The sequence below is a fragment of the Calliphora vicina genome, chromosome 1, assembly GCF_958450345.1.
Source record: "Calliphora vicina chromosome 1, idCalVici1.1, whole genome shotgun sequence".
In the NCBI taxonomy this organism is placed as follows: domain Eukaryota; kingdom Metazoa; phylum Arthropoda; class Insecta; order Diptera; family Calliphoridae; genus Calliphora; species Calliphora vicina.
In genome coordinates, this window is record NC_088780.1 from 10,309,057 (window position 1) to 10,326,347 (window position 17,291).

Below are 17,291 nucleotides of genomic sequence, written 5' to 3' on the forward strand. Positions count from 1 at the left end.
TTAGTACTTTTGTAAAAAGTACTATTTTAGTACTTTTGTAAAAAGTACTATTTTAGTACTTTTGTAAAAAGTACTATTTTAGTACATTTGTAAAAAAGTACTATTTTAGTACTTTTGTAAAAAAGTACTATTTAAGTACTTTTGTAAAAATTACTATTTTAGTACTTTTGAAAAAAGTACTATTTAGTACTTTTGTAAAAAGTACTATTTTAGTACTTTTGTAAAAAGTACTATTTTAGTACTTTTGTAAAAAGTACTATTTTAGTACTTTTGTAAAAAGTACTATTTTACTACTTTTGTAAAAAGGTCTATTTTAGTACTTTAACAAAATGATATATTTTAGTACTTTAGTACATTTGTAAAAAGTACTATTTTAGTACATTTGTAAAATGTAATTTTTTTAATACTTTTGTATAAAGTACTATTTTAGTACTTTTGTAAAATGTACTATTTTAATACTTTTATAAAAAGTACTATTTTAGTACTCTTATAAAAAGTACTATTTAAGTGCTTTTGTAAACAGTACTATTTTAGTACTTTTGTATTAAAAGGTACTATTTTAATACTTTAGTAAAAGGAACTATTCTAGTACTTTTGTAAAAAGTACTATTTTCGTACTTTTGTAAAAAGTACTATTTTAGTACTTTTGTAAAAAGTACTATTTTAGTACTTTTGTAAAAAGTACTATTTTAGTACTTTTGTAAAAAGTACTATTTTAGTACTTTTGTAAAAAGTACTATTTTAGTACTTTTGTAAAAAGTACTATTTTAGTACTTTTGTAAACATTACTATTTTAGTACTTTTGAAAAAAGTATTATTTTAGTACTTTTTTAAAAAGCACTATTTTAGTACTTTTGTAAAAGTACTATTTTAGTACTTTTGTAAAAAGTACTATTTTAGTACTTTTATAAAAAGTACTATTTATTTTTGTACTTTTGTAAAAAGTACTATTTTAGTATTTATGTAAACATTACTATTTTAGTACTTTTGAAAAAAGTATTATTTTAGTACTTTTGTAAAAAGTACTATTTTAGTACATTTGTAAAAAGTACTATTTTAATACATTTGTATAAAGACTATTTTAGTACTTTTGTATAAAGTACTATTTTAGTACTTTTGTAAAAAGTACTATTTTAGTACTTTTTAAAAATATTTTTTTAGTACATTTGTAAAAAGTACTATTTTACTTCTTTTGTAAAAAGGCCTATTTTAGTACATACTTTAGTACTTTTGTAAAAAGTACTATTTTAGTACTTTTGTAAATAGTACTATTTTAGTACTTTTGTAAACATTACTATTTTAGTACTTTTGAAAAAAGTATTATTTTAGTATTTTTATAAAAAATACTATTTTAATACTTTTATAAAAAGTACTATTTTAGTACTTTTGTAAAATGTACTATTTTAGTACTTTAGTAAAAAGTAAAATTTTAATACTTTATTAAAAGGTACTATTTAAGTAATTTATTAAAAGGTACGTACTATTTAAGATAATTTACACTCTTCTTACATATTAGCTTTTGAGTATTAATGAAACGGATGTTAAATTTGAATTATTTAATTTGCTTACCTTCATTATTTGATGAAACCGAAACTTGCCCGGGTGAGGTACTTGTCCTGATTGAAGCCGAACCATTTCCAGCTCCTCTTCTGGTGCTACCCCTGGGTCTGCCGCGTTTAGTTCCTCTTGGATGATGTCTTCTTCTAATGGGTCCCAGACAATCATCAAACAAGGCTAAAAATAGTCATAGAACACAAAATAAGGTTATAGAAATAGTTTTTTTGCTTGTTGATAATGATAATGATGATGAATACATTAAAGTCCATTCACTTTTATTTAAATTTTGACAAAGAATCAAATCTGTTAGATTTCACAACTTCCAAGCGGATTCATTCAGTTTTTTTTTGTTGTGTGTTATTTTTCGTCTTTGTTTTAAACTGTTAAAAACAACTTGAAATTATATGAAAAAAATATGTAGTGGAAATATTACAAGTCATGTTTATGTAGAGTAGTTTTTTGGGGAAAAAAATTACACTGAGAATAATAAAATTTGATGTAAACGTATTACTTTAAAATATTTCATATCAAAATTCTTCCTCATCTTTGAGGAATAATTTTAGCACCTAACCCTTTCAAATTTCACAAACCATTGCAATCTTCCAATTAGATTTCATTAAAGACCATGATAATCCAGAAAATTGTTTGAATAATTTCTCTCAGTGTTCTCGTATGTTAAATGCATAAATTACATATTAAACTACATATGTATGAACATTTTTTAAGGTCTTTAGTTTTCAAAAAAAATGTATGTTAGATAAATTCATTTCTGTTAACAATTTTATGTAGCTAAATACCAAAGGCATACTAAATACAGCATAAGGTTTGGTTTAATACAAAAAAAATATTCCAATGAAGTAAGTGAAATCATCAGTAAGCTAATAATCTTTTTAAATTAAGTATCACAACAATTAGTATTAATTATTACTACTAATTTCTATGTACAATTTAACTGTCATTTGCATTAGTAAAGGGAGAAAACCTGGGAAGAATAGATCTCTAATATAAACTAACACCTTAATTTTACTAATTCCATCAAAAAATTCAAAATATTTTGTTTACTTTTTAGGTTTTTTGCAAAAATTTAAATTTTGTGCAACTTGACGTATGATTAATATTAATTATGACTTTTTTTCTAATTTTGCCCATAACTTCCATCATTTCAAATAGATTTTAAAAATTTTAAAACTGTTTTAATTAAAACACTTCACAAATTCTAACCAGAAAGAGATGAATACAATATTTGAAAGCAATATACCTTTTTAGTACTTTAGAAAAGTACAGTTTTTATTACATTAGAACAAAGTAACTCGTAAGTACTTCACAAAAAATACATTTACAGGAAAGGATGTACATTTTTATTAGATTAAAATAAAGTACCTTTACTTTACATAACTTTTGTTTTTTTTACTTCAGAGAACTAACATTTTAGTACTAGAAGAAAAATGTACATTTTAGTAATTAATGCAAAAGTAACTACATATTTAGTTCTTCTGAAAATATAACTTCAGAAAAAGTACATTTCAAGAATTTTATAAAAAATTTGATTTTTTATTTTAGAAGAAGCAACTTTTTAGGACTTAAGAAAAAAGTACTTTTTAGTATTTTTGTTTTTTGTACTTTAGAAAAACGTACATTTTAGGTACTTTACAAAAATCCCTGTTTACTACTTTACAATAAGCTATTAAGTACTTTAGGAAAAGGTACTATTTTAATGATTTAGAAAAAGGTATTATTTAGAAAAGGTACTATTTTAGTACTTTAGGAAAAGGTAGTATTTCAGTACTTTACTAAAAGGTGCTAGTTTAGTACTTTTGTACTTTTATAAAAAGTACTACTTTAGTACTTTAGGAAAAAATTACTATTTTATTACTTTACGAAAAGTTACTATTTTAGTAATTTATGAAAAAAGTACTATTTTACTACATTTGTAAAAAGTTCTATTTTAGTACTTTACCAAAAAAATCTATTTTAGTACATTTGTAAAAAGTACTATATTAACACATTTGTATAAAGACTATTTTACTACTTTTGTAATAAGTACTATTTTAGTACTTTTGTAAAAAGTACTATTTTAGTAATTTTGTAAAAAGTACTATTTTAGTACTTTTGTAAAAAAATACTATTTTAGTACTTTTGCAAAAAGTACTATTTTAGTACTTTTGTAAAAAAATACTATTTTAGTACTTTTGCAAAAAGTACTATTTTAGTACTTTTGTAAAAATATTTTTATAGTACTTTTGTAAAAATTACTATTTTAGTACTTTTGCAAAAAGTACTATTTTAGTAGTTTAAGAAAAGGTGGTATTTCAGTACTTTAGTAAAAGTTACTATTTTAGTACTTTAGGAAAAAAGTACTATTTTAGTACTTTTGCAAAAAGGTATATTTTAGTACTTTTGCAAAAAGGTCTATTTTAGTACTTTTGTAAAAAGTACTATTTTAGTACTTTTGTAAAAAGTACTATTTTAGTACTTTTGTAAAAAGTACTATTTTAGTACTTTTATAAAATGTACTATTTTAGTACTTTTGTAAAAAGTACTATTTTAGTACTTTTGTAAAAAGTACTATTTTAATACTTTTGTAAAAAGTACTATTTAAGTACTTTTGTAAAAAGTACTATTTTAGTACTTTTGTAAAAAGTACTATTTTAATACTTTTGTAAAAAGTACTATTTAAGTACTTTTGTAAAAAATACTATTTTAGTTAGTACTTTTGTAAAAAGTACTATTTTAGTACTTTTGTAAAAATATTTTTTTTGTACATTTGTAAAAAGTACTATTTTAGTACTTTTGTAAAAATTGCTATTTTAGTACTTTTGCAAACGTACTATTTTAGTACTTTAAGTAAAAGTTACTATTTTAGTACTTTAGGAAAAGGTACAATTTTAGTAATTTAGGAAAATGTACTATTTTAGTACTTTATTAAATCGTACTATTTTAGTTATTTATGAAAAGGTACTATTTTAGAACTTTAGAAAAAGGTACTATTTTAGTACTTTAGGAAAATTTACTATTTTAATACTTTAGGAATAGTTTATAATACTTTAGGAAAAGTTATATTTTTTATTACTTTTTTAGAAGTATAGCACTATAAAAAAAGTACCTTTTCAGTTCTTTAGAAAAAATACCGTTATTGTCTTCTTATTCCTTATTTCTTCAAAAATAAAAAATAAAGCCGAAGCGTTGCGATCACCGAAAGGCGATACGTATCATACGGAGACTACAACTAGCGATTTATTGAAATCAAATTTCGAGAGGTGGCAAATGCGATTTAATTATTTCCTGTGGGGCCACGTGAAGTCACTGGTTTATGCTGATAAAACAGCAAAAATTAACGCCTTGGAGGCCAACATTTTGTTCGTGTTATTCGTGGCATACGGCCAGCCATGCTAGAAAAAGTGTCACAAAAAAAGAAATTGTTTGCACTTTAGGAAGAAGTACCTTTTTAAAACATTAAAAAAAGATTTTTAATTCTTTAAATAAAGTATTATACAAAAAGTTCCTTTTCGGTACTTTACAAAAAAGTACTTTTTTGGTACTTTACAAAAAAGTACCTTTTTCGATAGTTTTGAAAACAAGTATACATCTGTATTTTTAGTACTTTAGGAAATATAAAAAAAGTACCGTTTTGGTACTTTACTAAAAAGTACTTTTTTGGTACATACTTGTGAAACCAAGTACAGATGTAAATTTTTAGTACCTACTTTAGGAAATCTGAAAAATTGTAAAGAATGAGTAGCCAATTCCTCAATTCGCCTAAAACTTAACAAAATTAAAAAATCTCTAAAATTTTTTTGCCCCAAAACAAAATATCTGTTGTTTTGGGTTGTTGATCTTATTTTTTAGTTTTTATTTCTGTGTGTATAAAATTGTCTTGATCATGACTATCAAAAAAAACCCATCGTTGTAGCTGATGATGATCATCATCATCAGCTACGGAATTATGGTTGTTGTTATTGTTGTTGTTGTAGTCATGGCTGAAGATGTTATTGTTCCTATTTGTGTTTATGTGGCATTGCCACTTGTTTTCATTTCATTTAAATTTTTTGCTTCTAGATATTTTTTTCCGTATGAACTCTGCATGACAAGTAGTTTTTGTGAAGCGCCATCCCATTACATATTTCAATGCTGGTTGGATGGCTGGCTGGCTGACTGACTGGCTTGATTCCATTTGTTTTGTTTTCCTGTATCACTCACTAACTCACTGCTCATACAAGCTTAAGAATTGTATTATTTTCTACTAGGTTTTTTCTTACTTTTTTTTTGTGTAATTTCATAAATATTTATAAGCGTATTTGTTGCTATTTATATCTGGATTTATTTAAAGGAATGTGTGTCTCTTACATTGCTCATCAGCTCATCTCACCGTTAGAAAAAAAAGATTTCCAAAAAAAATTAGACCATGAATGAAGGAAGTTTAAGGGGGCCGATTAAATGTAATGAAAATAAAATATATTTTGACCAATAAAAGACTTTTCGAAATATTTGAGGACAAAATTGGTTGTTACCAAAATTAATTGTTCCTCCTTTTTAAATACCTTTTAAAACAGTTTACATTCATGTTCAATTTGATTTCAAATATGTAAAATAAATTGCCTTTTAGAGGACTATTTACAGCATGTTTCTCTAAATTTAATAGTTTTCTCTTTAAAACAACATGAAAAATTAAGCACATTTAAGCATTTAAGCAAATTCATTCTTCTCCTTAAACAACCTGTAAATTAAAGCAATTCCAAAACATAGCTTCAAATATATTTTCCCATTAACATTTGTCTTCTTTTTTTTGTAGTTTCTAGCAGCAGAGTAATAGTTAAATGAATCATGTTAATCCATCATTTATATTGTTCGACTATTTGTTTATAGCAATTTTATGTGATTCGTTTTTGTTAAACATTTTCATTACTTGAACTATTTAGTAGATCGTATTTATTTATTTAATAGTTATGATTGTCAATAAATGTAATGACTTTAATTAAAATCAACATAAATCTTGGCTTTTCGTATAAATAATTTCATTTCGTGCTGGATTATATGAAAACAACTAAAATAAAGTACATATTGCTATTTTTGAGCCATAGTCAAACTGAAATAAAGACAGACGCACGGACGGACGTAACGTCAGTCAGTCAGTTATTTATCTTTAGTATTCAATTTATTGCTTTTCTATTACCATGTTAAACAAAATGTAGAAAAAAAAACGGCCTACTACTACAGCCTTTAAAGTTAGTAGTGGAGTTACCTACCAACCAACCATTCAGCCAACTGACAGACAGTCAACTCAGTCCAATGCTACCACTAACAACCTGCCATTTCATGCAAAACTCTATAAATGAAAAATCAACCCGAAAAAATTTGAAACGTATCAAAAAGGCAGAAATAATGCCTTATTACCATAAAAAATATTTAAGTTTGTAGTTATATTTTTTTGTTTTCTTATGATTTGTTGTGGTTTTGATTTTATTTTTTACATGGTTTTTGATTCATTGAATTGTGGGCAAATTTCTAAAGGTATTGTGGGTTTCTTAAAGCATTTGTTACCAACTAACAATTTTAAGATTAACTGGAATCTAAACTAGAACTGAACTAGAACTGAACTAGAACTGAACTAGAACTGAACTAGAACTGAACTAGAACTGAACTAGAACTGAACTAGAACTGAACTAGAACTGAACTAGAACTGAACTAGAACTGAACTAGAACTGAACTAGAACTGAACTAGAACTGAACTAGAACTGAACTAGAACTGAACTAGAACTGAACTAGAACTGAACTAGAACTGAACTAGAACTGAACTAGAACTGAACTAGAACTGAACTAGAACTGAACTAGAACTGAACTAGAACTGAACTAGAACTGAACTAGAACTGAACTAGAACTAGAACTGAACTAGAACTGAACTAGAACTGAACTAGAACTGAACTAGAACTGAACTAGAACTGAACTAGAACTGAACTAGAACTGAACTAGAACTGAACTAGAACTGAACTAGAACTGAACTAGAACTGAACTAGAACTGAACTAGAACTGAACTAGAACTGAACTAGAACTGAACTAGAACTGAACTAGAACTGAACTAGAACTGAACTAGAACTGAACTAGAACTGAACTAGAACTGAACTAGAACTGAACTAGAACTGAACTAGAACTGAACTAGAACTGAACTAGAACTGAACTAGAACTGAACTAGAACTGAACTAGAACTAAACTAGAACTGAACTAGAACTGAACTAGAACTGAACTAGAACTGAACTAGAACTAAACTAGAACTGAACTAGAACTGAACTAGAACTGAACTAGAACTGAACTAGAACTGAACTAGAACTGAACTAGAACTGAACTAGAACTGAACTAGAACTGAACTAGAACTGAACTAGAACTGAACTAGAACTGAACTAGAACTGAACTAGAACTGAACTAGAACTGAACTAGAACTGAACTAGAACTGAACTAGAACTGAACTAGAACTGAACTAGAACTGAACTAGAACTGAACTAGAACTGAACTAGAACTGAACTAGAACTGAACTAGAACTGAACTAGAACTGAACTAGAACTGAACTAGAACTGAACTAGAACTGAACTAGAACTGAACTAGAACTGAACTAGAACTGAACTAGAACTGAACTAGAACTGAACTAGAACTGAACTAGAACTGAACTAGAACTGAACTAGAACTAAACTAGAACTGAACTAGAACTGAACTAGAACTGAACTAGAACTAAACTAGAACTGAACTAGAACTGAACTAGAACTGAACTAGAACTGAAATAGAACTGAACTAGAACTAGAACTGAACTAGAACTAGAACTAGAACTGAACTAGAACTAGAACTGAACTAGAACTAGAACTGAACTAGAACTAGAACTGAACTAGAACTAGAACTGAACTAGAACTGAACTAGAACTGAACTAGAACTGAACTAGAACTGAACTAGAACTGAACTAGAACTGAACTAGAACTGAACTAGAACTGAACTAGAACTGAACTAGAACTGAACTAGAACTGAACTAGAACTGAACTAGAACTGAACTAGAACTGAACTAGAACTGAACTAGAACTGAACTAGAACTGAACTAGAACTGAACTAGAACTGAACTAGAACTGAACTAGAACTGAACTAGAACTGAACTAGAACTGAACTAGAACTGAACTAGAACTGAACTAGAACTGAACTAGAACTGAACTAGAACTGAACTAGAACTGAACTAGAACTGAACTAGAACTGAACTAGAACTGAACTAGAACTGAACTAGAACTGAACTAGAACTGAACTAGAACTGAACTAGAACTGAACTAGAACTGAACTAGAACTGAACTAGAACTGAACTAGAACTGAACTAGAACTGAACTAGAACTGAACTAGAACTGAACTAGAACTGAACTAGAACTGAACTAGAACTGAACTAGAACTGAACTAGAACTGAACTAGAACTGAACTAGAACTGAACTAGAACTGAACTAGAACTGAACTAGAACTGAACTAGAACTGAACTAGAACTGAACTAGAACTGAACTAGAACTGAACTAGAACTGAACTAGAACTGAACTAGAACTGAACTAGAACTGAACTAGAACTGAACTAGAACTGAACTAGAACTGAACTAGAACTGAACTAGAACTGAACTAGAACTGAACTAGAACTGAACTAGAACTGAACTAGAACTGAACTAGAACTGAACTAGAACTGAACTAGAACTGAACTAGAACTGAACTAGAACTGAACTAGAACTGAACTAGAACTGAACTAGAACTGAACTAGAACTGAACTAGAACTGAACTAGAACTGAACTAGAACTGAACTAGAACTGAACTAGAACTGAACTAGAACTGAACTAGAACTGAACTAGAACTGAACTAGAACTGAACTAGAACTGAACTAGAACTGAACTAGAACTAGAACTGAACTAGAACTGAACTAGAACTGAACTAGAACTGAACTAGAACTGAACTAGAACTGAACTAGAACTGAACTAGAACTGAACTAGAACTGAACTAGAACTGAACTAGAACTGAACTAGAACTGAACTAGAACTGAACTAGAACTGAACTAGAACTGAACTAGAACTGAACTAGAACTGAACTAGAACTGAACTAGAACTGAACTAGAACTGAACTAGAACTGAACTAGAACTGAACTAGAACTGAACTAGAACTGAACTAGAACTGAACTAGAACTGAACTAGAACTGAACTAGAACTGAACTAGAACTGAACTAGAACTGAACTAGAACTGAACTAGAACTGAACTAGAACTGAACTAGAACTGAACTAGAACTGAACTAGAACTGAACTAGAACTGAACTAGAACTGAACTAGAACTGAACTAGAACTGAACTAGAACTGAACTAGAACTGAACTAGAACTGAACTAGAACTGAACTAGAACTGAACTAGAACTGAACTAGAACTGAACTAGAACTGAACTAGAACTGAACTAGAACTGAACTAGAACTGAACTAGAACTGAACTAGAACTGAACTAGAACTGAACTAGAACTGAACTAGAACTGAACTAGAACTGAACTAGAACTGAACTAGAACTGAACTAGAACTGAACTAGAACTGAACTAGAACTGAACTAGAACTGAACTAGAACTGAACTAGAACTGAACTAGAACTGAACTAGAACTGAACTAGAACTGAACTAGAACTGAACTAGAACTGAACTAGAACTGAACTAGAACTGAACTAGAACTGAACTAGAACTGAACTAGAACTGAACTAGAACTGAACTAGAACTGAACTAGAACTGAACTAGAACTGAACTAGAACTGAACTAGAACTGAACTAGAACTGAACTAGAACTGAACTAGAACTGAACTAGAACTGAACTAGAACTAGAACTGAACTAGAACTGAACTAGAACTGAACTAGAACTGAACTAGAACTGAACTAGAACTGAACTAGAACTGAACTAGAACTGAACTAGAACTAGAACTGAACTAGAACTGAACTAGAACTGAACTAGAACTGAACTAGAACTGAACTAGAACTGAACTAGAACTGAACTAGAACTGAACTAGAACTGAACTAGAACTGAACTAGAACTGAACTAGAACTGAACTAGAACTGAACTAGAACTGAACTAGAACTGAACTAGAACTGAACTAGAACTGAACTAGAACTGAACTAGAACTGAACTAGAACTGAACTAGAACTGAACTAGAACTGAACTAGAACTGAACTAGAACTGAACTAGAACTGAACTAGAACTGAACTAGAACTGAACTAGAACTGAACTAGAACTGAACTAGAACTGAACTAGAACTGAACTAGAACTGAACTAGAACTGAACTAGAACTGAACTAGAACTGAACTAGAACTGAACTAGAACTGAACTAGAACTGAACTAGAACTGAACTAGAACTGAACTAGAACTGAACTAGAACTGAACTAGAACTGAACTAGAACTGAACTAGAACTGAACTAGAACTGAACTAGAACTGAACTAGAACTGAACTAGAACTGAACTAGAACTGAACTAGAACTGAACTAGAACTGAACTAGAACTGAACTAGAACTGAACTAGAACTGAACTAGAACTGAACTAGAACTGAACTAGAACTGAACTAGAACTGAACTAGAACTGAACTAGAACTGAACTAGAACTGAACTAGAACTGAACTAGAACTGAACTAGAACTGAACTAGAACTGAACTAGAACTAGAACTGAACTAGAACTGAACTAGAACTGAACTAGAACTGAACTAGAACTGAACTAGAACTGAACTAGAACTGAACTAGAACTGAACTAGAACTGAACTAGAACTGAACTAGAACTGAACTAGAACTGAACTAGAACTGAACTAGAACTGAACTAGAACTGAACTAGAACTGAACTAGAACTGAACTAGAACTGAACTAGAACTGAACTAGAACTGAACTAGAACTGAACTAGAACTGAACTAGAACTGAACTAGAACTGAACTAGAACTGAACTAGAACTGAACTAGAACTAGAACTGAACTAGAACTGAACTATTTTAGTACTTTAGTGAAAATGCACAATTTTAGTACTTTAGGGAAAAGTACCTTTTTAGTACTTTAAGAAAAAGTACTATTTTAGTAATTTAAATATGAATTATTTTACTACTTAAGTGAAAAGTACTATTTTAGTACTTTAATAAAAATCAAAAGTACTATTTTAGTCTTTTAAGAAAAAGTACTATTTTAGTATCTAATTTAAGAAAAAGTACTATTTGGATACTTTTTCTTAAAGTACTTTTTAGTACTTTAAAAAAAGTACTATTTTAGTACTTAAAGAAAAAGTAATATTTTAGTACTTCAATAAAAACTACTATTTTAATGCTTTAAGAAAAAGTACTATTTTAGTACATTAAGAAAAAGTACAATTTTAGTACTTCAATAAAAAGTTATATTTTAGTACTTCAATAAAAAGTACTATTTTAGTAGTTCAATAAAAAGTACTATTTTAATGCTTTAAGAAAAAGTACTATTTTAGTACTTTAAGAAAAAGTACTATTTTAGTACTGTAGTGAAAAGTATTATTTTAGTACTTAAATAAAAATCACTTTTCTAGAACTTTAGTGATTAGTTATATGTTAGTACTTTTTTTACCACTTTAGTACATTAAGAAGAAGTACTGTTTTAGTACTTAATGAAAAGACTATTTTAGTACATACTTTAAAGAGAAGTACTATTTTAGTACTTTAAAAAAGTACTAGTTTAGTACATAACGAAATTTATTTTATTTATTTGTTTAAAGTACTATTTTAGTACTTTAAAAAAGTACTATTTTAGTATTTAAAGAAAAAGTAATATTTTAGTACTTCAATAAAAACTATTTTAATGATTTAAGAAAAAGTACTATTTTAATACTTTAGAACTTTAGTGAAAATTACTATTTTAGAACTTTAACAAAAGGTACTATTTTAGTACTTTCATGAAAAGTACTATTTTATTACATACTTTTTTGTATTTTAGTATGTAAAACGTAAGAGTTTAGTTCTTTAAGAAGAAATACGATATTAGTACTTAAAGAAAAAGTATGATTTTAATACTTTAGTACTATGCTGAATGTTGTAGCGTATCTCTCAAGTTGTTGCAAATTTCCCCTTGAATTCCTGGTATTAGAGACATTTTATTGAATTTCACTGTGTTACAACAAAGCTAACAACATTTGTACTTTACATATTTTATTTTTATTTTTTGTAAATTTTTATTTAAGCCTTGTCATAAGTTTTATCAATATTATGGTTATTTTTTTACTTATTTTATTTGATTTTTGTTTTCGTTGTTGTATTTTATCCATTACAAACATTTGCTTTGCTTGTACTCACTCGAACTCCTCACAATTGTGAGGAATTTATTTTGTTTGTTTTGGATATTTTCAGTTTAACTGATTTTTATTCATTTGAATTTAGTTGTTAGGTTTCAGTTTGGTATGTCGATGGTTTTTTCGCCAAAATGTTTTTCATTTACTATGTATTTCGGTCAAATAGTATTGATGGTGTTGTTTGTTTTTGTTGTTGGTGTTGCCACAAAAACAAACAACTAATAAAAATCGAAATGAAAATACAATTTTAGAGCAGGTCTCTAAAATTGCTAAGTAGAAAATGACTTTAAGACATGTTATTGGAAAACAAAATATTTCTTTTGTTGCAGTTTATTTTTTTTAATAGAACTAAAGTACGACAACAAGGTGGTTTAACACAAAAGTTTCCAAAACAGCGAAGAGTTTTACTTACAAGATGCCATTTAATGAAGTCATGTTAAGAAAATTGACAAAAATGTCAAGCATGTTTTCATTTCGTATTATTGTTTGGTTGCGGGGCAAATATTACAAGTAAATAATGGTTAAAAGGATTTTGATTTTTAGCATGGTTTGCTTAAATTTTGTCATTTTGTGCTGGTTTTAGTATGATTGTTAGAGAACATGAAACGTTTTGAAATAAAAATACATAGTTACTTATTGGATTGTGTCGTATTTGGTTTAAAACAAAAAAAAAAGGCCAACTCTATAAATTTCATTTTGAACAAACGAATTTAAATTTAACGGTTTTGTTTTAATTTATTATTTGATCATTTATATTCCAAGTTTTTGCTCCAAAAACCATAAAATTATATCAACGCCTTTTGCTTTTAGGTTTCGTATACAAAATGATTATGTGTTTAGTGATCTGTTTATTCCACCCCCATATGTTTGATAAGGATCTTGGTATAAGGTCAGTTTTTTTCATTACATCCCTTTAAATTAAAGGTAAAAGTCAATTTGTGGCTCAGAGTTAATTATGGGTTTTGGATTTCAATAAATATTAGTTTTTTTATGTTCTAAACTAATTTATCCAATGACCATTTGTCATTTGAAAATCGAAGATATAAATATTATTTCGTTCTAATTACTGGACAGTGAGTTATTTATCATTTGGGAAGTGGAATGATAAAATAACTTAAACAAGTAAAAAAATTAAATAACAAAATATTACAGTAATACGTAGAAAAAGGTACTTTGGTAGTACTTTATTAAAGTATTTTGGTACTTTTGAAAAAGTACTTTAGTAAAAGGTACTATTTTAGTACTTTAGTAAAAGGTACTATTTTAGTACTTTAGTAAAAGATACTATTTTAGTAAATGGTACTATTTTAGTAGTAAATGGTTCTATTTTAGTACTTTAGTAAAAGGTACTATTTTAGTACTTTAGTAAAAGGTACTATTTTAGTACTTTAGTAAAAGATACTATTTTAGTAAATGGTACTATTTTAGTAGTAAATGGTTCTATTTTAGTACTTTAGTAAAAGGTACTATTTTAGTACTTTAGTAAAAGGTACTATTTTAGTACTTTAGTAAAAGGTACTATTTTAGTACTTTAGTAAAAGATACTATTTTAGTACTTTAGTAAAAGATACTATTTTAGTACTTTAGTAAATTATACTATTTTAGTAAATGGTACTTTTTAAGTACTTTAGTAAAATATACTAGTTTAGTACTTAATGAAATGTACTATTTTACTTTAGTAAAATATACTAGTTTAGTACTTAATAAAATGAACTATTTTAGTACTTTAGTAAAATGTATTATTTAAGTACTTTAGTAAAAGATACTGTTTTAGTACTTTAGTAAAAGATACTGTTTTAGTACTTTAGTAAAAGATACCATTTTAGTACTTTAGTAAAAGGTACTATTTTAGTACTTTAGTAAAAAGTACTATTTTAGTATTTTAGTCAACTGTACTTTTTTAGTACTTTAGTAAAAGGTACTATTTTAGTACTTTAAGAAAAAGTACTATTTTAGTACATTAAGAAAGGAACTATTTTAGTACTTTAAGAAAAAGTACTATTTTAGAACTTTAAGAAAAAGTACTATTTTAGTACTTTAAGAAAAAGTACTATTTTAGTACTTTAAGAAAAAGTACTATTTTAGTACTTTAAGAAAAAGTACTTTTTTAGTACTTTAAGAAAAAGTACTATTTTAGTACTTTAAGAAAAAGTACTATTTTAGTACTTTAAGAAAAAGTACTATTTTAGTACTTTAAGAAAAAGTAGTATTTTAGTACTTTAAGAAAAAGTACTATTTTAGTACTTTAAGAAAAAGTACTATTTTAGTACTTTAAGAAAAAGTACTATTTTAGTACTTTAAGAAAAAGTACTATTTTAGTACTTTAAGAAAAAGTACTATTTTAGTACTTTAAGAAAAAGTACTATTTTAGTACTTTAAGAAAAAGTACTATTTTAGTACTTTAAGAAAAAGTACTATTTTAGTACTTTAAGAAAAAGTACTATTTTAGTACTTTAAGAAAAAGTACTATTTTAGTACTTTAAGAAAAAGTACTATTTTAGTACTTTAAGAAAAAGTACTATTTTAGTACTTAAAGAAAAAGTACTATTTTAGTACTTTAATAAAAAGTACTATTTCAGTATTTTTAAAAAAGCACTAATTAGAACACTAGTGAAAGTACTATTTTAGTAGTTTAAGAAAAAATACTATTTTAGTACTTTATTGAAAAGTACTATTTTAGTACTTTATTGAACAGTACTATTTTTGTACTTTAAAAGGTACTATTTTAGCACTTTAGTAAAAGGTACTATTTTGGACTATCAGAAAAAGTACTTTTTTGGTAATTAAAAACGTACTAACTTGAAACCTCTTTTTTGTTACTTAAATACTAAAAGCTCTACATATTTTAAAAAACCGATTTTTTTGTTATTCAAAAATTTTCGAAATTTATTTAAGACCATATATTTCAAGATCCTCAATTAATTACTACTTCCAACTATTACATTCGTGCCCCTTAAACCCCCTTCTTATAAACCCACAACCCTTTAATAATAAATATCTGTAACTGGATGATAAACAGGCCTGGACAAATAAGCCAAACGTTTCTGATGCTCCCGCAACTGGCGTCTATTCATGCGCTTACGAGGCTCCACATATTCCAAAGGCTTCTCAGGTATGGGACAGTGAGGCTCCAAGGGCGGTGTAATGCGTGGTTGAGCCAAATTTAAAATATTCTCGGAAGGTGTATATTTTAGGGCAGACGGGCGTATGGGAAAACGTAATTTTGACCAAAAATCTATTTCCAATTCAATGTGTTGAAAATCAAAGGGTACTTTGGGGGTGGGAAATGGACGTCCGGAATCATGTTTGGCCGGTTTATTTCTATTGATTCTCGGCGAATAGGGATATTTAATGGGGTCGGGATATTGATATTTCTCTCGCGGTAATTTGGGTAGGGCCAATTTTTCTATATCCTCCAATAGGTTTTCTAAGGTAATTTTTAAAGCACGTTTACGTTTTTTCTTTTCGTCTCCAGGTGTAGCTTGAGGTTTAGGCAGTTGTTTGGCTTCAGCTCTCAAATCAGCCCATTTATAGAATTTCACCCAGTCTGTGCGAGTCATGGGTCCACGTTTGGCCCATCTGCAGAAACTTGGCAGTGATCTGGTTATTTGGCGAACTTTGGGTTGACTGTTTTTCTGCAGCCAAGAACGTTGGCGTTCGGTTAAGTCGCGGGGTGGTATTATAGTTTGTTTTAGGCTTTTTTCCTCTAGTTTTCTTTTGCGTTTCCATTTTAATTTTCTAGCTTCTTGGGCAAGTTTGCGGGCTTTTTGTTTTTCTGTGGGCTCCAGAGGATTACGGAATTTGGTTTTCTTAGCTTTAGCTGTTGGCATTTTGTTATAAAATTTAGAAGAATTTTAGAGAAATTTGTACACAAAATAAAATATTGAAATATATTTGAATTAAAGTTTTTTATTTAATGATTGAAATATGTATGTTTTTGACAAATTATTTTTTTGAAATTTATGTGTTTTATTTTGAGCAGCTGTTTGTTTATTTTAGTTTAAAAAGGCAGAGTTTGTTATTTAGTTTAAAAAGAAATAGAAATCTTTTTATTTTAGTTTTAGTTCTTAAATTTAAAACTTAACATTTGTTCATTTCCGTTACTTGCATTGTTTTTGTTGTTTATTTATTGTTGGTTGTTGTGGTTTGCTTGTGTTTTTTTTAGTGGTTTTGTTTTTTAAGTGTCATTTGATCCTTTACATAATGTGTCAATTTCACACGTGTTACATTTTTCTCCTTTTTTAAGAGGGCTCCATTTAGTTCGTCAGAAAAGAAGTACATCTGTTGCTTTACGGATGAAACGATTTTAGTTGGAGACTTTTTAGGATTTTTTAAATTTTTTAGAAATGATGCATGTCATAAAAAATGTAAAGTACTTTTTGTTGTAAACAATTTTAAGGGTGTTGAGGAAGGTATAAAAAACTAGTATAAAATTATGTTATA

At 27.9% G+C, this 17,291-nt stretch overlaps 2 protein-coding genes across 2 annotated transcripts in view; both read right to left on the minus strand.

The window, feature by feature from the left end:
* Positions 1 to 17,291, minus strand: part of Ino80 (chromatin-remodeling ATPase INO80) — a 139,542-nt gene that overhangs the window by 4,206 nt on the left and 118,045 nt on the right. The window contains exon 15 of the mRNA XM_065498961.1: positions 1,570 to 1,734. Coding sequence (XP_065355033.1) covers positions 1,570 to 1,734 — 165 coding nt within the window. The remainder of the gene's footprint in view (positions 1 to 1,569; positions 1,735 to 17,291) is intronic.
* LOC135949414 (uncharacterized) lies at positions 15,778 to 16,818 on the minus strand. Its single transcript, XM_065498962.1, has one exon. The coding sequence runs from the start codon at positions 16,676 to 16,678 to the stop codon at positions 15,833 to 15,835; it is 846 nt and encodes a 281-aa protein (XP_065355034.1). The 5' UTR covers positions 16,679 to 16,818; the 3' UTR covers positions 15,778 to 15,832.

What these genes read in the sequence shown, in the direction of transcription:
- LOC135949414 (XM_065498962.1), bottom strand. Translation starts at nt 16,678, where the DNA reads ATGCCAACAGCTAAAGCTAAGAAAACCAAATTCCGTAATCCTCTGGAG.